At 41.2% G+C, this 25,410-nt stretch overlaps 1 protein-coding gene across 4 annotated transcripts in view; it reads right to left on the bottom strand.

The window, feature by feature from the left end:
- The window catches only part of LOC137644107 (nuclear pore complex protein Nup58-like), a 129,698-nt gene that overhangs the window by 24,441 nt on the left and 79,847 nt on the right, over positions 1-25,410 (bottom strand). For 3 of the 4 annotated variants that reach the window (XR_011045130.1, XM_068377055.1, XM_068377056.1), the window contains exon 13: positions 21,701-21,903. Coding sequence is in view for 3 of the 4 variants with exons in the window: in XM_068377055.1 (XP_068233156.1) it covers positions 21,701-21,903 (203 nt within the window). In the remaining variant the exon portion in view is untranslated. The remainder of the gene's footprint in view (positions 1-21,700; positions 21,904-25,410) is intronic. The other variant, XM_068377057.1, reaches the window with a different exon arrangement.

Raw genomic sequence — 25,410 nt, 5'->3', positions numbered from 1 at the left:
AAATCCTTGACGTCTAATGCATGATCAAACCTGATTTTTAAAAAAATACCCTTTATTATTATTATTATTACAAGCCAGACTATCCTGTATTATAATCCTATGAGACATCAAAGAGATGGAGCTGGGGGGAGAGTGACTGCTCCCCGCACTCTAGTTTTGGGGTGTTTGAATGTACGTGGATGTAGTACGATAGAGAGTAAAAGATGTGAGATTGGAAGTATGTTTAGGAATAGAAGGATGGATATATTGGCTTTGTGTGAGACAAAGATAAAAGGGAAAGGTGAAGTGATGTTTGGTGAAATGTCTGGTAGTGTCTAGGATTGAAAGTGAAAGAGCAAGAGAAGGTGTGGCTTTATTGCTGAGTGAATGGATGACAGATAAAGTAATGGAATGGAAGGAGATAACATCTAGGTTAATGTGGGTAAAGGTTAGGTTGGGTAGGGAATGTTGGGCTTTTGTCAGTGCGTATGGGCCGAGTTGTGAGAAAAGTGAAGAAGAGTGGAATGAGTTCTGGAATGAATTAACTAGGTGTGTAGAAGGATTGGGTAGAAGGAATTATGTAGTTGTCATGGGTGACTTAAATGCTAGAGTGGGCGCTGGAGAGGTAGAAGGTGTCATTGGGAAGTATGGCGTACCAGGTGGAAAAGAGAGTGGTGAGAGACTGGTAGATGTGTGTGTTGAGCAAGAGACGATGATAAGTTCTAGCTTTTTCAAAAAGAAAGATAAAAACAAGTATACATGGGTAAGAATGGCAAATGGAAGAGTGGTAGAAAGGGCGTTAATGGATTATGTGTTGATAACTAAAAGAATGTTTGGAAGATTGAAAGACGTGCACGTGTTTAGGGGTATGGCTAACGGTATGTCTGATCATATTTTGGTGGAAGGAAAGTTAGTTGTAGCAAAAGAGTGGGGGAATAGAGTACGTGGATGTAAAAGGGAGCTAGTGAGGGTTGAAGAGCTAATAAAACCGGGGGTAAAAAGTAAATATCACGAAAGGTTGAAAATGGCATGGGACAAAGTGAAAGTAAGAGAAACTGGTAATTTAGAGGAGTGGAAGTTAGTAAAAGAAAATTTTGTTGGGATTGCAAGTGATGTGTGTGGCAAGAAGTTTGTTGGAGGCAGCATGAGGAAGGGCTATGAATGGTGGAATGAAGGAGTGAAGGTAAAAGTGGAAGAGAAAAAAAGGGCTTTTGAAGAATGGCTGCAGAGTAATAGTGTAGAGAAGTATGAAAGATATAGAGAGAAAAATGTGGAAGTAAAGCGCAAGGTAAGTGAGGCAAAGAGGGCAGCTGACCTGAGGTGGGGTCAGGGATTGGGTCATTCATATGAAAAGAATAAGAAGTTTTGGAAAGAAGTGAAGAGAGTAAGGAAGGCTGGTTCAAGAATTGAAGAGGCAGTGAAAGATGGAAATGGAAGGTTGTTAAAAGGAGAGGAGGCAAGGAAAAGGTGGGCGGAATATTTTAAAAGTTTACTGAATGTTGAGGATAATAGGGAGGCAAGATATAATTGCTGTTGCAGGTATTGAGGTGCCAGTGATGGGATATGAGAATGAGAGAGATTACAAGAGAGGAATTGAGGAGAGCACTAGATGAAACAAGAGTAGGAAAAGCATCTGATATGGATGGTGTGAGAGCTGAGATGTTGAAGGAAGAGGGTGTGACTGTACTTGAATGGTAGGTGAAATTGTTTAATATGTGTTTTGTGTTGTCAATGGTACCAGTAGATTGGGTTTGTGCGTGTATTGTACCACTATATAAGGGTAAAGGAGATGTGCATGAGTGTTGTAATTCAAGGCGTATTAGTTTGTTAAGTGTGGTGGGAAAAGTGTATGGTAGAGTACTGATTAATAGGATTAAGGATAAAACAGAGAATGCAATCTTAGAAGTACAGGGTGGTTTTAGAAGAGGTAGGGGTTGTATGAATCAGATTTTTACAGTTAGGCAGATATGCGAGAAATATTTAGCAAAAGGTAAGGAGGTGTATGTTGCGTTTATGTATCTGGAGAAAGCATATGATAGAGTTGATAGGGAAGCATGTGGAATGTGTTGAGGTTATATGGAGTTGGTGGAAGGTTGTTGCAAGCAGTGAAAAATTTCTACAAAGGTAGTAAAGCGTGTTAGGATAGGAAATGAAGTGAGCGATTGGTTTCCGGTGAGAGTGGGGCTGAGACAGGGATGTATGATGTCACCGAGGTTGTTTAACTTGTATGTTGATGGAGTGGTGAGAGAGGTAAATGCTCAAATGCTTGGACAAGGATTGAAACTGGGAGATGAGAATGACAATGAATGGAAGGTAAACTAGTTGATGTTTGCGGATGATACTGAACTGGTTGCAGACACAGATGAGAAGCTTGGCCGATCAGTGACAGAATTTAGAAGGGTATGTGACAAGAAAGTTGGGAGTTAATATGGGTAAGAGTAAGGCTATGAGATGTACGAGAAGGGAAGGTGGTGCAAGGTTGAATGTCATGTTGAATGGAGAGTTACTTGGGGAGGTGGATCAGTTTAAATACTTGGTGTCTATTGTTGCAGCAAATGGTGGAGTGGAAGCAGATGTATGTCAAGAGAGTGAATGAAGGTTGCAAAGTGTTGGGGGTAGTTAAGGGATTAGTAAAAAATAGAGGGTTGGGCATGAATGTAAAGAGAGTTCTATATGAGAAAATGATTGTACCAACTGTGACGTATGGATCGGAGTTATGGGGAATGAAAGTGACGGAGAGACAGAAATTGAATGTGTTTGAGATGAAATGTCTAAGGAGTATGGCTGGTGTATCTCGAGTAGATAGGGTTAGGAAGGAAGTAGTGAAGGTGAGAACGGGTGTAAGAAATGAGTTAGCAGCTATAGTGGATATGAATGTGTTGAGGTGGTTTACCCATGTTGAGAGAATGGAAAATAGCTGTCTGCTAAAGAAGGTGATGAATGCAAGAGTTGATGGGAGAAGTACAAGAGGAAGGCCAAGGTTTGGGTGGATGGATGGAGTGAAGGAAGCTCTGGGGGATAGGAAGATAATGTGAGAGAGGCAAGAGAGCATGCTGGAAATAGGAATGAATGGCAAGCGATTGTGACGCAGTTCCGGTAGGCTCTGCTGCTTCCTCCGGTGCCTTGGAAGACCGCGGAGGTAGGAGCAGTAGGGGATTCAGCGTTATGAAGCTTCATTTGTGGTGGATAACGGGTGAGGGTGAGCTATGGCACCCCTAGCTGTACCAGCTGAACTCGGTTGAGTCCCTTGTCGGGCTGGGAGGAACGTAGAAAGGAGAGGTCCCCTTTTCAGTTTCATTTGTTTGATGTCAGCTACCCCACAAAATTGGGGGAAGTGCCTTGAAATATGTATGTATGTACAAGCTAAGCTATAACCCTAGTTGGAAAAGCAAAATGCTATAAGCCCATGGGCTTCAACAGGAAAAAAATAGTTTAAGAAGTTTAAGAACAGTAACAACATTAAAATAAATATTTCCTACATAAACTATAAAAACTTCAAAATAACAAGAGGAAGATAAATAAGATAGGATAGAGTGCCTGAATGTATCCTCAAGCAAGAGATCTCTAACTCAAGACAGTGGAAGGCCATGATACAGAGGCTATGGCACTACCCAAGACTAGAGAGCTATGGTTTGATTTTGGAATGTCCTTCTCCTGAGAGAAGAAGAATTGTTAGGTAATTTCAGTGTTGTCAAGTGTATGAGGAAAGAGGAAAATGTATAAAGAACAGACCAGACTATTCTGTATACAGTATGTGTTGACAATTATGAAATGAGCCGTAACGAGATAGAGGGATCCAATGCAGTACTAACTGGCCAGTCAAAGGACCCAGTAACTCTCTTGCGGTAGTATCTCAACGGGTGGCTGGTGCCTTGGCCAACCTATTACCTAACATACTGCTCTTGCCTCTTCCCAAGGAACTAATAAAGACAAAGAATCAGTCTTTCATATGCAAAACACCCCAATAGGAAATGAATATATCTATAAGAAATATCCACCAGGTAACCAAAGATAATATGAAGTAAAATTAAAGAACTGTTCCATAGAACAAGTAAATAAAGATTTACACACTGCAACTTCAGCCCTTACATTCTGTACTGGATTGCTAATCTCTATCTCAAGTGAAATCTCTTTAGTAGATGATGAAAAGAGAAGTACTATGATCTGAATTACTTCCTAAAAATAACCAGTTTCTTCTTAGCCTTCTCAACTCTATCACATAATGTCTTTCCCATTAATGTAACATACTCTATCAATTGTCTATCTAAACAACTACTAATTTGGGGCATCTCTTCTCTAGATCACACTGATGGACCTGCACATGGTAAACTGGAAAATGGAACCTACTTCTTCCTATTATTATCATTATTATTACTAGCCAAGCTGCAACCCTAGGAAAGCACAATGTTACAAGGCCATGGGCTCCAATAGGGAAAGCAACCCAATGAGGAAAGGAAATAGCAAATACATCACAGGTAATGAATAAGAAATATCAAATTTCAAGATCAATAACAACATTAAAACTATAAATGTGACCTAAGTCAACCTGTTCAACAAAATATAAATTGAGGCTGTTCTGAAGTTCCACCGATTCCACAGCCAGATTAGGAAAATCATTCCACAATCTGGTCACAGCTGAAATGAAACTTCTGGAATACAGTGTAGTGTTGAACCTCATGATGGGGAAGGTAAGACTGTTAGAATTAACTGCATACTGTACCTAGTACTAAGTACAGGATGGTACAGTCTGGGAAGACATGAATGCAATGGATTATCTGAATTAGGAAAAATCTTATGAAGTATGAATACAGAACTAACTGTACCATGGTACCAAAGATTATTACTGCATCAAGATCAGGAATAAGGAATTTAATAGACTGCAAGATTCTATCCAACAAATTAAGATGAGAATCAGCAGGTGAAGACCAAGCAAGAGAACAATATTCAAAACAAGGTAGAATGAAGGAATTAAAATATTTCTTCAGAACAGACGGATTATAAAAAATCTTAAAAAAGATTTTCTCTTAACTCGCCATTTTCAGTCCTCCCTCAGCTGATTTGATCAATTGTGAAAAGTCTGTCATATTGTAACAGAGATAAAGTGCTCTAGCATGACATGAATCTGAAGAAATGTTGAGGTCGTTGGGGATAGATATCAAATATAAATTTAAAGGTGGAAGTCAAAGAAATTAAGATAAATCAAGATCTATAGCTTGATACATACATATACCAAGGCACTTCCCCCAATTTTGGGGGGTACCCGGCATCAAACAAATGAAACAAAAAAGGAGACGTCTCCTCTTTACGTTCCTCCCAGCCTGACAAGGGACTCAACCGAGTTTGGCTGGTACTGCTAGGGTGGCACAGCCCACCCTCCCACATTATAGCTTCATAATAATATTAATCTCTCATAAAAAGGAGCTTCCATGAAAAATAGAGCTTCACACTTCAAGAGTAACTTTTCTTGAAACATGAAAAAATTATATTTTAATTATAAAATAAATTTTTGAATACACTTACCCGGTGAATATATAATAGCTGCTACTCAGCGGCTCGACAGAAAACACACTCAAAAACTCGCGAGCGATCGCTATAAAGGTTGCGGGTGTGCCCACCAGCGCCACTATCGGCCATATACCACTCTTGCATGTAAACAAACCCTTCAATTCTTCTCGTCCCGCTGCGTCTCTAATGGGGAGGAAGGGAGGGCCTTTAATTTATATATTCACCGGGTAAGTATATTCAAAAATTTATTTTATAATTAAAATATCATTTTTAAATATTTAACTTAGCCGGTGAATATATAATAGCTGATTCACACCCAAGGCGGTGGGTAGAGACCAGAGTTAATTAAGTTTACAGCGTATAAGCTAAGAGTTTTTGACAGTTATCAATATAACAAAATCAAAATATATAGGTACCTGGTAAGGAAGTTGACTTAGACGATTACTCTGCCTTATAAGTCTGTCTTCCTCACGAAGCCCAGCGATCCTCTTAGGATGCTGAAAGACTCCCAGGAGCTGAAGTATTAAGGGCTGCAACCCATACAACAGGACCTCATCAAACCCTTAATCTGGGCGCTCTCAAGAAATGACTTTGACCACCCACCAAATCAATCAGGATGCGAAAGGCTTCTTAGCCTTCCGTACAACCCAAAAAAACAATATTAAAAACATTTCAAGAGACAGATTAAAAAGGATATTGGAATTAGGGTAATGTAGTGGTAGAACCCTCACCCACTACTGCACTCGCTGCAACGAATGGACCCAGTGTGTAGCAGTCCTCGTAAAGAGTCTGGACATCTTTTAAGTAAAATGACGCGAACACTGACTTGCTTCTCCAAAAAGTCGCGTCCATAATACTTTGCAGAGATTTATTTTGCTTGAAGGCCACGGAGGTTGCTATATCTCTAACTTCGTGCGTCTTAACCTTAAGCAAACATCGGTCTTTCTCATTCAAGTGAGAATGAGCTTCTCGTATTAAAAAAATCTGATAAAATATGACAAAGCATTCTTTGACATAGGCAATGAAGGTTTCTTAACTGAGCACCATAATGCCTCAGCTTTACCTCGTAATGACTTAGTACGGGCTAAATCGAACTTAAGAGCTCTAACAGGACATAATACTCTTTCCAGTTCGTTGCCTACGATCTCTGATAAGCAAGGAATATCAAAAGATTTAGGCCAAGGACGAGAAGGCAGTTCATTTTTGGCCAGGAAACCAAGTTGAAGTGAACAAGTAGCTTTTTTCTGTAGAAAAGCCGATGTTCTTACTGAAGGCATGAAGTTCACTGACCCTTTTAGCCGAAGCCAAGCACACTAGGAAAAGTGTCTTGAGGGTGAGATCCTTCAGGGAGGCTGAATGTAATGGCTCAAACCTGTCTGACATGAGGAACCTTAGGACCACGTCTAAGTTCCATCCAGGAGTTGCCAAACGACGTTCCTTAGAGGTCTCGAAAGACTTAAGGAGATCTTGGAGATCTTTATTGTTGGAAAGATCTAAGCCTCTATGTCGAAAGACCGAAGCCAACATGCTCCTGTAGCCCTTAATCGTGGGAGCTGAAAGGGAGCGAACCTTTCTCAGATGTAAAAGAAAATCTGCGATTTGGGCTACAGAGGTACTGGACGAGGACACAGATGCTGACATGCACCAGTCTCGAAAGACTTGCCACTTCGACTGGTATACTCTAATGGTAGAAGCTCTCCTAGCTCTTGCAATCGCACTGGCTGCCTCCTTCGAAAAGCCTCTAGCTCTTGAGAGTCTTTCGATAGTCTGAAGGAAGTCAGACGAAGAGCGGGGAGGCTTTGATGGACATTCTTTACGTGGGGCTGACGTAACAGATCTACCCTTAGAGGAAGACTTCTTGGAAAGTCTACCAGCCATTGAAGTACCTCGGTGAACCACTCTCTCGCGGGCCAGAGGGTAGCAACCAACGTCAACCTTGTCCCTTCGTGAGAGGCGAACTTCTGCAGTACCTTGTTGACTATCTTGAATGGTGGGAATGCATATAAGTCCATAAAAGACCAATCCAGTAGAAACGCGTCTATGTAGATTGCTTCTGTATCTAGGACTGGAGAGCAATAGATTGGTAACCTTTTGGTCAACGAGGAGGCAAAGAGGTCTATGGTGGGTTGACCCCAAGTAGCCCAAAGACTCTTGCCCACGTCCTTGTGGAGGGTCCATTCCGTGGGTATCACCTGACCCCTCCGACTGAGACAGTCTGCCAAGACGTTCAAGTCCCCCTGGATGAATCTCGTCAACAGGGAGATGCCTCGAATTCTTGACCATAAGAGAAGGTCCCTTGCGATCTCGAGCAGCGTGAAGGAGTGTGTGCCTCCTTGCTTGGAGATGTACGCCAAAGTTGTGGTGTTGTCTGAGTTGACCTCTACCACTTAGTTTCGAAGAAGCTTTCTAATATCATCAAGGCCAAGTGGACTGCTAATAGCTCCTTGCCGTTGATGTGCATGCTCTTCTGACTTGAGGTCCACAGACCCGAGCATTCCCGACCGTCCAGGGTCGCACCCCAACCCAAATCCGACGCGTCTGAGGACAACACGTGGTTTGGGTTCTTGACTGCTAGGGATAGTCCCTCTCTCAGACTGATATTGCTGTCCCACCATTTCAGGCATGCCTTTACTGGTTCGGAGACTGGGAATGATACCGTCTCTAATGTCTTGTCCTAGTTCCAGTGAGAGGCTAGATGGAACCGGAGAGGCAGGTGTAGTCTCCCTAGTGAGACAAACTGCTCCAGGGATGAGAGAGTCCCTACGAGACTGTTCCAACTCCTGACTGAATAAACGTTTTCTTTTCAGCATTAGTTGGACTTCGAGCAGGGCTTGACTGCGAATCTCCATCCCCAAATATAGAATAATCTGGGATGGGATCAGTTGGGACTTTTAGGTTGACCAAAAGTCCCAAATCCCTGGCCAGACTCAACGTCCAATGTAGATCCTGCAGACAGCGAAGACTGGTCGATGCTCTGAGAAGCCAGTCGTCCAAGTACAGGGAGGCTCGTATCCCCGATAGATGGAGGGATTTTGCCACAATCCTCATGAGCCTCGTAAACACGAGAGGCGCAGGACTGAGGCCAAAGCACAGGGCTCGAAACTGGTACCCCACATTCCTGTAAACAAACCTCAGAAACGGTTGGGAATCCGGGTGTATAGGAATGTGGAAGTATGCCTCCTGAAGGTCGAGAGACCATCCAGTCGCCTTCCATAAATGCTGTCAAGACAGCCTGGTAGACTTCATCGTGAAGTTTGTCTTGACAATGAACACATTGAGCGCACTTGCCTCTTACGTACCCCTGCAGTGAACATGGCTGTCAGATCATTGGAGCCCTCCCTGAGGGACTTGTTCCTGCAGAGAACGTGGCTGTCAGATCATTGGAGCCATCCCTGAAAGCCTTGTTTATGCATGACATAATTGTACAGCAAAACTTCAAACGCTCGAAAATAGCTCTGAAGTCGACCTGTAAAATCTTGGAGCGTCTCATGGCCAAGCGCCAGGGAGAGTCTATGAGGTTTGAGAAGTCTATCTGGGCAGAGGCAGGAACTCCCAAGCCGAGAACTTCTCTCGTGTCATATCAGACTCTCGCTCTATAAGCCAGCTTAAAAGTAGGGAAAGCAAAGGCTGTCTCCCCCAAACTCCTCCTGGTGATAAACCAGTCGCCTAGCAAACGTAAAGCTCTCTTAGAAGAGCGAGAGAGTACTAGCTTATAAAACAACGGCTTCGAAGTAGCTAGGCCTAGTGTAAGCTCTGACATTTAGGCGAACGAGGAGCAGCAGTTACAAAAAGATCCGGACAAAGATCCTTAAAAATCAGCATGATTTATTTAAAGTCCATAGAGGGCTAAGCAGCTTAGGCTCCTCTCCGTCTGACAGAGTCCTCAAGGGAATATCAGTAGGAGGGGGAACAGCAACTTCCTCATCTGAAGGAACCTTGTCCGACAATAGCCGAGTCTCAAGCAAGGGAGAGACCTACCGTGGTGGCAATGCTTTACAAGCAGAGTCGACACGCACTGGTGCATTAGTAGCGGACCAGGACGCAACGTCATGTAACTGCTTGACAGTCTGAGAACTGTCAACAACAACAGGTGCGTGAGGACGCACAGCGTCCACTCGAGACTGCTTTGACCGCCTAGTCTGAGCAGTCAAAACAACTCCAGAATGCGGAGGTTGACGCTCAGCGTCAAAACAAGTCAACTCCGATTGTTGGCGAACGTCCTGAACGTCAACAGGAGCATCAGCAAGTGGCCTAACGTCCAAATGTGGCTGAAAATCCACACGAGACCGCATCGAGTGTGGTTCTAAACAACCTGACTGACGTGACTTGGCTACGCCAACGTCAACAGGACGCACAAAGGAACGTTAGGGTGGCTGAAGGCCAGGATATCGATGAGATAAACGGCTAGGCTCAACGGACTTATCGGCAGAATAGTCTTCCATAAGGGAGGCAAGCTTATTCTGCATGTCTTGCCGTACAACCCATTCAGGATCAACGGGAATGGTTGCGGTAAGAGACGAGGGTAACGTCTGTGACTGCAAAACCTTGCCTACAAAAAGACTCTCGGAGTCTGTGTTACGCTTTTGTTTAGGCGGCGAGCAGTCTTCCGATGACTGCATAGGGTCAGAGCTGTCCTAATGGTTAAAACCAGGACGCTGGACCTGTCCTGAAAGGACTGACTTTCGCTTAAAGGGCCTCGAAACCTTGTTCCACGGTTTCTTATGCGAAAAGCCTTCGGATGACGAGGAGAAAATCGTCTCTCTCGCCTTATGGTAGGGGTGATCTTGGTAAGATACACCTGATACCATAGAGGGAACGTCTGTTCGCTGATCAAGGCCTCTCGAACCCATAAGTCGTACGACATTACTTCTCCCCTGGGCTTGGGAGCTTGCAAGAGGTCCCGGACTAGGCGAACGACAGGCACGAACAGACGAACCCTCGGTCGCAACACTGATAACACTTTGCGCAATATCATTTTATCACTACGATTTTCTGTTTTGCACTTAATTCACTGAAATCGAATTTTTTAACAATTCACATTAGGTATGAATAAAACTGATTTCTACCTGAAGCACGCAATTCTACCCTCTATCAAAAGGTTATAATTGCGAAATCAGTCGTATAATGTAAGCACATTAATACCAGCAAAAAAAAAAACAGTAAACATATTTTAAGATAAAAAGATCAGTGGCTGGGGAAGAGACTAAACACTAGTTCATTCAAAACTACGTTTTCAATCTCTCACCGTACAGTGCCTTGGGACGAGAATAAAAAAACTAAAAACGTTTTATCCTTTCTCCCCGTACAGAGACTAGGGACGAGAGTAACTCGAGAACAACGTTACTCGCTTGGGACGAGATAAAGATCGGAACGTTCTCTCTCCTCTCTCTCCCTCCGTCTGTATCTCTCTCTCTCTCTCTCTCTCCTCTCTCTCCCTCCGTCTGTATCTCTCTCTCTCTCTCTCTCTCTCTCTTGATTTCGCACCGAAGAGAAGAGCCCACTTATGTTTCGTCAAAAAACAGGTTATTTGACCAAAGGAAAAAACTGAAAGGTTTTTCAATTAAAAAGTTCCTTTAAAATAGAATTTAAAACATTTAAGCTTTGAAAGAAGAATGAACAAAACGTCAGAATCGATTTACTCTTTCTGCAAAGTGAAACCGTGATACTCTCTCTATCGTAACGATAGAGCGCAAACTGCGTAGCATAAATAAACTAAACGTTAGTTCATCTTTGAAACAGTACGAAGACTATTCAAAGAAAATCTTTCATAAAATATCTACTAAAAAATATTCATTTAATAAGTTTTAAATCATTAGCTCTGTAAAAGTTATTTACGATTGAAAGGGCTCAACGTTGTTTAACTTCGGTTTCCAAGTTAGGACCGCCTACTCTCAGGAAAGGTCGCATATAAACAAATCATTAAAATTTATCTTGATGTTTATTATAAATGGAAAGCTAATCGAAGAGGCCTAATAAAGGCGGGTGAGATATAAAATATATAGAGGAAAATCTATAAATAATTTATAACGTGATAAGATAATTGCTAAAAGCCTAAACACACTTCCGTACTGAGGGAAGGGTCGGCCATTTAAAAATTAAGGAAAGTCCAAAAAACAATCCAAAGTCATCAAAAATTAAATCTATCCAAAAACGAGTTCAAGACTTAAGTTGAAGATAAAACACCTGTACTGCGAAAGCTCAAACCAAAATGAAGTACTTCACCAAATATGTTAAGAAAACTCCAGGTTCTACAGCGAGTATGAATACGTCTTGTCGTCAACGTCGACAGAGAAGAATTGAAGGGTTTGTTTACATGCAAGAGTGGTATCTGGCCGATAGTGGCGCTGGTGGGCACACCCGCAACCTTTATAGCGATCGCTCGCGAGTTTTTGAGTGTGTTTTCTGTCGAGCCGCTGAGTAGCAGCTATTATATATTCACCGGCTAAGTTAAATATTTAAAAATGCTAATAACATCTGTGATTCACGTTACATTGAGAGGGAACCTTTTAGTTTGTTCTTCCAATAAAAAAGCTACGAGCTAGTTATTTTCTTACATAAAAACCCTCGGTTGAAACCCAAAGGAAAAATCTTTTATAGGCATGAAGTACTCATATAGTTAATTACAAGAAATATCACTCAATAGCTTTGCAGGCTGAAAAATCCCTACATTAATTCATGTGAACAATCACATATATTACTACCAAAAATTTTTTTTATACTAAATTCCAACCTGAACTAAAATTGATTTAAAATTAAAGGATAATCATTCTCAGTTACTGATGCCTTTTTAAAATAGGATCAAAACCTTCAACATGCGGATCATGCTATTCCAATCTTAACAATGCTCATTCTTTCCTAAAACTTACTGATGACATTACATTTTTTTTTAAATCCATGAATGTGCTAAGCCAGTCAATTCTTTATATGCCATCACTAGAAATCCCAAATTAGGTTAAAATTAGCATGGACTAAAGGGCCAGATCTTTTGAAATGAGGCTAATAATCCCTTCAAAGGTGCCAGGTCATTCTATTCTACTGTAACAGCAGTGCCAAAATTCATAATGCTAACAAAGTTGAGAGGGAGCATAAAAACTGAAACTACTAACTAAAATTCAGCACGTCACATCATTTACATTTAGTGGCAAACTAAATATCGCTCTCTCGATAAGGTCAACCAATCCATCATGTCAACATATATGAGATCACAGGGTAATTTGGGCCATAAAATGCAGGTTTGATCTCACAACATTGTACAACACTCCCTCGCTATGTGGGTCCCAGATGGAAGGGTATAGGGACTTCAGAGGAACTTTTCTAAAAATGTTCATTTCATGATAAAGAAGTTCACACTTTGTAGATGCCAGCCATATGACCCACAGAAAAGATTAATGGAAATAATGAATGCTCCATTAAAATAGGAAAATGCAGTGCCCCTTCAATGAGTGTATCTGAAGAACTCTTAACACTGGCTAGAAGAGTCCTTAAAATTATAGTGAAATGGAGCATGACGGTTTAAGTGACATGCAATAACTCATCTAAAGATCAGGAAACATAAGATATTAAAAAAATTTGACATGTCACTGAATAAATTTCCTAAAAGGAGTCAAATATAAACTCATTGCTTTGAGTCAATTACAGTGAAATCTAGGTTGATATAGAGTGATAATTCCAATAAAGGTGGTGTCATCATACAAAATGTTGACATATCACATACATAAATAAATATTTTTCATAAATAGTTACAAATAAATCAGGGATACTGTATTAATTAATGGGCAGATACTTGAGATGAATATGGTTATTGTCAAGGTACTAATTGAATTACACATTTTGCCGCTCATATTAAAAGAAAAATGAAGATTTATTAAAAGCCAAATTAAAATGAAATCTGCAAGAAATCCTTAAAAACTTATAAAAGGAGATGAAAACATTTAGGACAGATGTTCATTCTACAACACTTATAAAAGCAGTCACCAAAAGCATAAAAAATAAGACTCCATAGATGTATTTCAAATGATGCTAAGCAAGTGAAGCCATGTCCAGAAACTTCAAAAACAGTGCATTGTATCACAGTCCTGTAGGTATGCCTTAACACTTTCAGCAGCCACATCTTCTCACAAGAAGTAACAACAACATATGACACAATTATTACCACAATTTGTTTAAAAGAAAATAATGCCTGATCATGCTTTTCTCAGTTCATAAAACTAAAAACAAATGACAGTCATTCAAGCATTTAAAATAACAGGTCAGAATGTGCATTCTAAAGGTTTAAAATGTTTGCGTTGTAGATCACATCGTAAACCTTAGTTCAATCCCTGCTCAGACTTATAAAACTCCACAGAAACACAAGCCTAACCTATGAACAAGTGATGGAACAAAAACTCACAATATAAAGAGGAGTCTACGATATTGATTTACATATACTGTAATAAACTTATTAATCTGTAAGGTACTAAGGGAGTGATAGGTGAGCCACAATAAAGCGAGGGATTACCACACACACACACACACACATATATATATATATATATATATATATATATATATATATATATATATATATATATATATATATATATATATATATATATATATATATACTGTACATGCATACAAATATATATATTCTAAACAAAAACTTAATGCACAAAATTTTAAAATAAAATAAAGGATATAATTAATGACCATATATAAAAACTATATACCAAATACTAATACTCCAGTTACCAGACAATAACACACACACATGAATGTGAAGATGAATTGTGTAAAGGACTAAGCTCAAGTTCAACTGTCAGTTATCTTTGGGAAATAGAATTACATATTTTTTTAAGTATTTTCTAATAAGATTTTTCTAGGGAAATTCTTTTCTGACAGATTATCTTCCATTTACAGATATCATGTATAAATTTGCCGAAGCTAAAACATAGAGTAATGATTTCTTTCTTAAAAGTGGGAAATAATAGAAGTTCAATGATAAAAATTATTTTTCTACTCGCATGATGTTCATACAGTATTGCTTCTACTCGAAGCTGTGTCGACGTCTACCCCAAACCTTTAATTAACAATTGTTTGGTAAGTATGCAATAAAATTTCATTTTATAATGAAAATCAAAAATTTTAAGTAATTTTTATTTTTCCTAACATACTTACCGAGAACTACTTTCTTTTGGAGTCACTTGTGATCCCTCTTTCTCGACCAAGGTTTTTCCCGCCGTTACCCCCCTACTCCGCTCTACATAGGCCTACCCCCGCCGCCAAGGAATGCGCCCTAAGGGCAGGATTAGGGCAGGTCACTGCTTCTCCGGGTCATCCTCCTCATTAAGTTCCTTGGTCGTGAGCTGTACACAGCTCACTCTCGTCTCTCTCGATCCTTTGGCACGTTTGTGTTCCACGTGTTTCCAGCGTGGGGACTTGTGATTTTTCGCAGTGCGTTATTCTCAAGTGTTACAGTGCGTTCTCCCTGTGTATATCCCCAGTGTACGTATAGCTCACTAGTGTTGTGCCATTCGTGTGCGAACGATGGATCATGTGCCCTGGGCCTAGAGCCGGAAAGTCGTGTGGGGCTTTCCTCTCAAAGCCAGAGGTAGATCCTCACTCCCTTTGTTCCACGTGTAGGGGGAAAGTTTGCTCCTCCGCGGACACGTGTCCGGAGTGCGTAAGTTGGGATGATATCCAGTGGGTACGCTACGGTAAGTATGCAATAAAATTTCATTTTATAATGAAAATCCATTTTTATTGCAGTGTCTTACCGAACAATTATATAGCTGATTACCCATTGCAAGGATGGGGGACTGTGGATGTAAGTTTTACTTCAACAATCGTATACGATTCTTGAAAATAAAGTATACCCAAAAGCACTGTTAGTGCCTGTTGTACCTTATCTTGTAAGAGAGCTACTGCAGGAGAATACTGCCTCTGGTCGGTGCTCATCTTACATAGTAGAAGGCTTGGAATATGACCAATGGGGGCCTCTACATGGAGTGGAAGATCCTCGTGGTCATGGTGTTCACCGCAAACTGAATGAAGATACAAGAAAATATCGCCCTTGTCCTGGGCTAAGACCAAAAATAACCAACATGAAAAAACTGTCACCTACACCGAAATAAAAACTTTTACCCACCAAAACTAACACTTAAATGATTGGTGAGTACTCCAGGTACATTGTACCCCCAGACTTCCCTTTAACTCGCCAACCTTGGTACAAGGCGAAACATAGGCTAACAGAGGGAACAACCCCCTATGTCGTTCCTCCCAACACCATGCCAGCTACCGAAAGTGGGCCGAGAAACTTACAATCTTCAAACACTGTTTCAATTTCTTTCAAATAATGCATAGCAAACAAATATTTAGACCTCCCAAAGGGTACTTTGTACGATAGCAATAGTTGTGCTGAAAAGCGAGAGAAGTCGCTACCGCTCGAACTTCGTGCGTTTTCACTCAGCAAAGGAAACACTGCGTCGTTAGCTAGAAAATGTGCTTCTTCAATTAACTCTCTCAGAAAACACTGTTCTGCGGAGATAATATCTTAATGTCCGCACGGGGCATAAGAGTCGTTCTTCTTCTTTCCTGCCTATCAAGTCTGGTCAGGTTTTTGAGAAAAAATTTTTGTGGCCACGGATTAGAAAAGTTGCGCGAATAATGTATGTGCGATGAATCGCAACATTATTGCCGAAAGAATTTTGATCGTTGATTAACTGTAATATTTTCTTGAAAGAAAGTGAACATGTTCTCAAACAAAATATACAGTTAAAGAGGTGATCATTTCACCTTTGGTTTACTCCTCCTCTGTATGTGAGGGGCTAGCCAGTATTTATTACACAGAAAACGGATGTCTGGTTATCTGTGGGCGGAATTTGAAACGTTCGCAAACGTAGTGGAAAGTTGCCCACGCTGTTGCTATCGTTCTTTTAACGTCAGCTAACAACTTTCCTTCGGGACTAATTGTTCGAAACAATAACCCTGTAAGGATAGAATAAAAGGTCTCAGAACCCTATCGTGTAAAAAGCAAGTCGTTATACCCAGGGTACAAGGAGCATGAAGGATTGAAAAATCACTTGGATGATTTCGTGTCGGGTTTGGTCGAGGACATGGTTGGGTGTCGTAAATTCGATCGAGGCCTGATGCACGGTCTAGACCTACCCCCTCGAAAGGGTTTCTTCTGCAAGGGTGATTCCGAGGAGATAGTCGTCACAGTCGAGGGTTTAACCCGCTTAGAAGACTGGGCAAGTAAGTCATTAGTAGACTTCTTTTCCAGTGCAGACAGAATCTTGGCCACTATTTCTTCGGGAAACAGATGATCCTTGTCGAGAGGAGAAAACAAAAGTGCGGACTTCTGAGGCGAAGCGACTCCTTTCGAAAACAAAGAACACCAGAGTGTCCTTTCTTGAGAGTCCCGAATGCAGAGAGAGAGGCCAGCTCATCGCAACCATCCCGAACTGATTTGTCGGCACATGACAAAACCCCAAGCCAGTCCGATACCAAGTCTTCCTGAAGAGTTGGGCAATCCTCTATTTTCGTAGCGAGGACTCCGATCATCCAGACCAAGAAACTCATAATTTCTAAATTCTTGAAAATATTATTTACCAAATGGTCCAACTCGGGCGATGTAAAGAATATTTTAGCTGCTGCAAACGCGGACCTTCTAGTTGCATCCACCAAGCCAGAGAAGTCCCCCTGGGAGGAGGCAGAAACTCCCATAGGTTCCTGGTTCCTTATTGCTCACTCTGCAAAATAAGTTTGCGGGCACTATATCACTTTATAGATAGGTGCAAAGCTTCTAAGCTTATTCTTATTAGTGTTATTAAGTTTAGATTACCGTAGAACCTATACCTCTTCTTAATAAGCTTCGACAGAGGATAGGCGAAAGTTGCTTTCCCGAGTTCTCTATTGACCTTCAGCCAATCTTCTATATCACAAAGCGAATGTTTAGCAGCCTTGGAAAGAACGAGCTTTGGGAGAAGAGGATCGAAATTCTTCCTTCTCATCAGGAAGATGGAAGCAGCTGGGAGCAGCTGCTACGAAGTAATCCAGGTACATGTCGAGAAGGTAGCGTAAAAGTTTTGAATAACACGAGAGAGGGATAGAGTCCGCTTCTAAGTCCTCCTCGTTATCCGAAGAGATAGACGACAGAGACGGTTCTTGATTCGACTCATTATTCTTCGTACATTGTTTCTTTTCTTTTATACAGCTCATCAGCTCTTGCAACTGTCGATGTAACAGAATTAAATTCTCGTCTTCTTGAGTTGAAGTCGACGTAACTGGGGTCGTGGATTTTGACACGATCGTCACCGGAGGTCTCGCGCCAGTCGAATTATCTGTCGCATGCGAAGTCGAAGGAAAAGTTTTGACAGCTTGATGAGTCGAAAATCTCGACGAACTCAGAATTGGTCGCTCCACAACCGAGTCGAAGGCAGCTGTCTCTGTCGTAAGAATACGAGGCGAAGTCCATGTAGCTACGCTACACGACGGGCGAGAGATATCTACTTCTCTGCACCCCTTCACAGGGGGCGGAGATGGCACCTCTTCAGTCGAACGTCTCTTCAACGGACGTGAGACTGAAGAATCACGCCACTTACGTCGTTTAACCGGTGATGAATCACTCGACTCTGTCGATAACTGATTACCTAACTACACACCTTTCCAATGGTGTTTAGTCGAATCCTGCTGTCGCACCACAGGATCGACGGAGGAAGCGACTGTCTGTGGGCAACCCCAATAATTTCCCTTGGACCTTCGGTATGTCTTCTCCCCGAGGTGGAGAACTATCGGGACAAACAGCCACCCCTCTCAGATAGCACTGCACTGACACTTTTCACTTTACTAGAAGTCCTTCCTATGAAAGACTTTACAGATAAACCTAACTGCATCACCATATTAGCTAATACATCAAATTTCTTTTCAAATTTAGACTCGAGGCTGGCAATGGTGTCAGGAGAAACTCTAGGGGAAGTTGGTAAAGGAGTTACATGAGCAGGAGTAGAAGGAATCAAGATCGAAGACATAATAAGAGGAGAAGGAGAAGGAATGGGAGCAGGAGCTTCGATAGAAGAAGCCGAAGAAGCTAAACTAGTCTTACTTTCAGCTCTGAGAGCCGCCTTCCTCTTCCTATCCTTAATTATCTTCCCCGAGTGAGAAACAAAAACTTTCCACTGTTGTTCACTCCGATCCTTGCATTTATCACAAGTAGATTCTCTAGAGCACTCACAACCCCTACACTTAATTCACTTGTGTGCGAATCATAAATTAATTTAACTAGTCTAGTTTTGCACCTACCGGTGCAGGGTTGCCAGTTTGGTCTTTTTTCAGGCCAAAAGACCTCAATTTGGCTTTTTTCTAAAAATTGGTTGGCCATTAGCAATATGAAAAAAGGCGAGTCAAATAATACCGTACATTTGGCCTTTTTCTACTAATTGGTTGGCCTTTCAAAGCTTCTGTTGATTACAAGTTGGCCTTTCCTTAAGAAAACCTGGCAACTCTGTACCGGCGCAAAACCTAACTACTGAAGGACTAGAGTCCGACATGATGGTAAGACCACAAAATTGCAGAAAAGAAATTCAGCTTCAATCCTACAAACACGGAGTTAAATACTTCACCGATATTGGAGAGATAATACTTCCAAATAAATGAAGAAAAAAGTCTGCAACGACCACAAATGTTCACCAGAAGCCAGCAGAGAACGAACTGATGTTACATGGACAGTTGTACCTATAGCTCCCTCGAGTGGAGGGAGATGACGTCACCTACATCAGCGATGGCAGCACCACCGCGGTAGTTTTGAATCTATAGTCTGCCATTCGTAGGAAACCTACAGCTATATAATTGTTCGGTAAGACACTGCAATAAAAATTTCCTGTTTCAAATTTTTTGTAAATAACCTTGTCTTTCAAATGCTTTTTAAAAGAAAGAAATTGATTGAGACACAAACAAGGAAATAAAAGTAGATAAAGTTTGAAAATATTAACCCCAATATAGCAGTGTTTTAATGGGGCTGAGTCACATTCCTTGAACTAACTTTAAACTAATAAACAAACAAACAAATTCTTTTTTACACCATATCTCTCAATTATCACAGCACTTAATGCCAAGGCAACTTCTAATAAAACCATGCTTTAAATAAAGCCTTGTAAAAAAACAAATATGTAAACAGCTGAGCTATTGTCAACCCTCCTTTCCAAATATTTTCTACACACAGACAAGTAGCTTTGTGAATCTAAACATTGAAGTCCTTCCTCTGAGTTGAATCTAACTCAGGTTGCTCATGAATGGCAGAGACAAGGAACAGTACCAATACCCTAGAGACTGACCATATATACATATGATTAGTGCCCAAGCCTCCTCTCCACCTACGCTAGGACCAGGGAGGGCCAGGCAATGTCTGCTGATGACTCGGCAGGTAGACCTATAAGCTCCCCAAACCTCTATCCTTAGTTCACAGTGATGGTGAGGTTGCAGATACTACAAGAAACTATCAAACTTGAGCAGGTCTTGAACCCAGGTCCAGCATATCATCGCTGGGTAGGAACGTTTCAAATTGGCTACCACAATCCGTAACTAAAAACAAAGGAAAATGACTTGGAACAAAAAGAGGTAAAAACTTACCTCAGTTAACTTCCTTGCATCTCCTACCAAAATAAATTTCCATATACTAAACACTTCTCTAGGTAAGGAACTACAGTAATTCAGACTTAAGTTAATGTATCTAGCAGCAAAGAAAAGTACCCAAGATGAAATTCCAATTGAGGTGGACTAACAACCAATCAAAACAAATCTTTGGTTTCCTGAAGTTTTATAGAAAATAACCCTAATTAAATATTCACGCCATAATCAAGGTATAAAATGGTTATCATTATCATTATTATTTGCCCAGCTACAACCCTAGTTGGAAAAGCAGGATACTATAAGCCTAGGGGCTCCAACAGGGAAAATAGCCCGGTGAGGAAAGGAAAAAAGGAAAAATAAAATACCTTAAGAAGAGCAACATTAAAATAAATATGGCCTATATAAACTATATAAACTTTAACAAAACAAGAGGAAGAGAAGAAATTAGACAGAATAGTGTGCCCTAGTGTACCCTCAAGCAAGAGAACTCTAACCCAAGACAGCAGAAGACCATGGTACAGAGGCTATGGCACTACCGAAGACTAGAGAACAATGGTTTGATTTTGGAGTGTCCTTCTCCTAGAAGACCTGCTTACAATAGGTAAAGTCTCTTCTACCTTTAACAAGAGGAAAGTAGCCACTGAACAATTACAACGCAGTAACCCCTTGGGGGAAGAAGAATTGTTTGGTAATCTCAGTGTTGTCAGGTGTATGAGGACAGAGGACAATATGTAAAGAGGCCAGACTATTCGGTGTATGTGTAAGCAAATGGAAAATTAACTATAACCAGAGAGAAGGATCCAATGTAGTACTGTCTGGCCAATCAAAGGATGCCATAACTCTCTAGTGGTAGTATCGTAGTATCTCAACGGGTGGCTGATGCCCTGGCCTACTACCTACCACGATCACCTACCTCCTCAGCCGTTAGCCAAGATAATGAAAGAAGAAAATAGAACAGCTTAGCAAAACTTAAGAATTTAGCATTAGTGTTCTCAAGATTCACACAGTCATCTACCCAATAAACTAAATGAAAACAATGCAAAAGGGTATAGGTGTTACTAAACTTTAATTGATTTCACATTCTGATTACTAAACAAAGCAGTCAACTAACAGCTGACATAACTACAAAGAAAAGGGAATGTAAGTGAACAATATTCCTCCATACACATATGCACAACAGTGCAGATGCCAGCCAGTATACATTTACATTACACGAAGCCAGGAAAAATTTTAATCTCATTGTCATATATTAGTTCAAAATGAACTACCAGAAGTTTTATCTAGACAACAGTGACAAGATAAGCAGAAAAGCAAGAGGTAAAATGTTGTGTCATCAACTAGTTAGTTGCCTTCAAATGCCAGATTGAGTGGTAGTTACCAGAGGGGGAAGGCATTTTACAAAAGGAGAGAACACAAAATTGTTATTTTGTGGTAGACATCAACACAACTTCAAGGAGAAGCAACATGAACATCATGGGAGTTGAAAAAATAATTAAATAATTAAAAATTAATCTTGCATATGTGGTTAACTCTACAATACCAAACACAGCTAATTTGGGTAGGATTCTGAAAGCACATAAGACATTACAGCACAAAAAACTACTGTACTTACCAAATGGCTTGGGAGTAAAAGATGAGTTCATAGAGAAGGGGCTGGTAGTCGGTTGCATAAAACCTAGGCCACCTCCAAGTGTGGAGGATGAATTCCCAAACAAAGACTTGTTCCCAAATGATGAGTTGCCCGTTGTAGTTCCCATATTAAATGCACTTGAACCAAATGATGATCCATTGAATATACTTGAGCCACTGCTACTCCTAGAATAAATTAAATAACATAAAAATATATCAAATAAAAACATATGGCATACAGTGTGTTTGCCTCAGTGGCAATAGAACTTAAAAATTTTATTCTCGGAATATCTATTCTCTAAAAAGAAAACGGCAAAACGTTCCTATTATATGATGGTTTTTTCTATGTATGTAAAAGTAAATATCTTCAATCATGAAGATAATACCCATTTTTCTTCGCTTTCCTATGCATGGTACAGAGAAAAGTATAAATATACTGTAAATTACAGTGTTGTATTTTTCTTGTAAGGATTCATATGATTTTCTGTTAAAAGTAATAAAAAGAAATATGAGACATGAGGCATGTAGTTAATACTGTATGGTAATATGTTATGCTTCCAACAGAATTGGAATAACAAAGCAAGGACTGGAGGATTGACCAATCATTATGTGGCAATGAAGCACTTCTTCACTAAACCATGCCCAGAATAGAGGTAAGTTCAGGTGAAATTAAAACTGCTAATCAAAATAGAAGCTTCTATATAGTTAGCATACTAGTGGCATCATAGTATCGTGATGTCCAGTTTGTAAGGTTTTCTATCACAGCATTAGTAACCCTCAATAAATAGATTGACCTGGCTTTTGTCTTTACCACTAATTTTACAAACAAATTTTGCTCCTAAATGATATTTACCTCCATCTCAGGTTTCATCATTGTTAAGAATCTTTATAATTTATCAGTTAAATACTGTATAACAAACTTTAAAAGTAATCTGTATATTATCTAGCTATACAAACTTGAGTCCTTTAATATAGGGAAACATCTTCTGCTGCTTCCTCCGATGCCTTAGATGACCGCGGAGGTAGCAGCAGTAGGGGATTCAGCATTATGAAGCTTCATCTGTGGTGGATAACGGGGGAGGGTGGGCTGTGGCACCCTAGCAGTACCAGCTGAACTCGGTTGAGTCCCTTGTTAGGCTGGGAGGAACGTAGAGAGTAGAGGTCCCATTTTTGTTTTTGTTTCATTTGTTGATGTCGGCTATCCCCCAAAATTGGGGGAAGTGCATTGGTATATGTATGTACTGTATGTATCTTCAGTGAGGTAGTTGATGAGAGGTGGTGAGGGTGGGCAAGTAGCCCTACCCCTCCATCAGTAGGAGGCTCTTCACTTTTGATCTTCAGCTCAGGACTGAGAGTGGTAGTTGTGGTCGGAAGCTTAATCTCAAATGACTTAGGCTTGTATAGCTAGGAAAAATACAAATTACTTTTAAAATCTATTTGTTTTTAAGTCTATACACACCTTTTGTCATTTAAAATAGGAACACTCACTGATTGGTAGGTCGGGTGTCCCCCAGAACAGAACTGGTTGGTTCTTTTCCTTCCCTACAAATGTCAATCTGTCTGGTCCTGTACAGGAGCAAAGGAGATGAGATGAAAACTGATGAGGTTTTCTATGTTCAGCCACCAGGTAATGTCAACCTAAGTCTACTGTTCCACTAGAACAGGAAGGAAAGGGTGATCCTTGGAGGCTAACCAGTCATCCTTCAAACACCACCTGAAGAGATCTCTGGTGAGGGCAACCCTGATGAATAAGCTTCTCCAGTGAGGAAAGGTGGATGAGAAGATTTTGCCAGTGCCTAGCTGAGAGTATTGCCTTGGACAGAAACTGTCACACTATTTCCTTGAGCTTGCTGATGCGATCATCAGATGGATATACTCTCGTTTCGGCCATGTCTATCAGCATGCCCAAGTAGTTCAATCTCTGTTTGCATATGAGATTCAACTTCCAGAGTTTATCATAGTCCCCAGATAGTGACAAAAAGTGACTAGTTGACCTTGATCCTGTAGCAACTTCCCACTGCGGAGACCCGGATTACCCAATCACCAAAATACATCAGCAGACGTATGCCATGCGAGCGGGCCCAATCTGCTACCAAGGCAAACATCCTGTTGAACACCTTAAGATCAGTACATCAGTACCACAGAGGGAGAAGCAGAGGTACTTCCACGATGAATGATGCACAGGTACTTGAAAATATGTTCTTCAGATCCCTGAAAGCATGAAATCTCCCTTACTGATAGAATTCAGAACAAAACATTGTTTCCATTCTTAGCTTTGTTTGACAAACAAACTTGTTCAATGTAGAGAGGTCAATGCCTGGTCTCCAGCACCAAGTTGACTTCTCCACAAGGAAGAGTCGACTGTGGAAGCTTGGAGACTTGTCTTGCACGACTTTGATTGCATTCCTCTCCAACATCCCTTCTACTTCCGTCCACAAGGCCACGGCTTTCAGCGATGTTGGAGGATTGGACGAGAACACTATTGGTAAGGGAAATAGGGGGCGACGAGGGTCCTGACAGTAGCAAGTAACTGTCCCTAAGGACACTTACTACCCAACGTTCAGCCCGTGTCTCTACAGGTTGCCCAATGGCAAGACAAGTATACCCCTTATTCCCACACCCCTTTCTTGGAGGGACCAAGTTGGGTAGCTCAAAAGGCCTGTGTATAAACTGTTTTTTTTTCTGGAAGAAGTTGCAAGCCGTCCTGATCAGGGTCTAGGAAAGGTGCTGATCTTCCTTGCAACAAATATTTCAGATCCATTTGAAGGGCCAGAATTCTTTAAGGAGACTGGGAGCTGGATCAGTTACTTCTACAAAACAGTTCTTCATTTCTCCACCAGCGCTTGCCCATGATTCCTTGCAAGGAGAGATGTAGCTACCCACATCGATGCTTATGTAGCATCAGAGATACCCCTGAGCTTACTTGCTTTGAGAATTGGGACACATGCATCCCTCCTTTTCAAAGCCCAGTTGACTAACTGCTGATTGGTGTGCCAAGGTCACTGCCTTTCCATCAGACAGCACAAGACTCCTGTACTTCTACAGACTACAAAGTGTATCAGTGCACCTAACCACTGGTTAAGACAAGAGAGAAATTGGAGGGAGGCCACGATGGACATACATTTTTCCTTGAGTCTCCTAAAGGAGAGTCTCGTCATCTGTGTGCACACCGATGGGTCAACCTGAAAGTTATTACGCAGCAACCTGTGGTGCGTAGCACCTTCTCTACTTTGAGGGTAGGCTGGGGGGAGGGGCTCTTGTTTGACCACCTGGAAGCAAGAGTTTTCAGGTCCACACATCTGATTGTTAACTCTATCCAGACAACTGGCCAGGTTTGACCAGGGTAGCTCCAAGGATGGCTTCAACCCTTGAGGGGCATCGAAGACCTACACAGTGAACAAGATTCTACCCAACAGAGGCACCAGGGTTGCTTCTCCTGACCGTTGCACTCACGAACGAGTGCACGGAATTTCACAAAGGAACACTTGACTCATGATTATCTATCTCTACTGGCAATGGGATAAGGTCCTGTGTCTTAGGGCAGAAGAATCACGAGTACTCTCATACTCACCTAGAGTAGAGGGCGCAGCATGCTGCTGTGGGGATTCACTCCCCACATAAATATGAGAGCTCTGCTTTAATGACAGAGCCAGTAAAGTAATTGGGGCCTGAAAAAGGCCCAGGACAACCGAC

Source organism: Palaemon carinicauda, chromosome 7 (genome assembly GCF_036898095.1).
Source record: "Palaemon carinicauda isolate YSFRI2023 chromosome 7, ASM3689809v2, whole genome shotgun sequence".
Lineage (NCBI taxonomy): Eukaryota > Metazoa > Arthropoda > Malacostraca > Decapoda > Palaemonidae > Palaemon > Palaemon carinicauda.
Note: the sequence above shows the minus strand (reverse complement) of the source record. Positions and strands in the feature narration are given on the sequence as shown.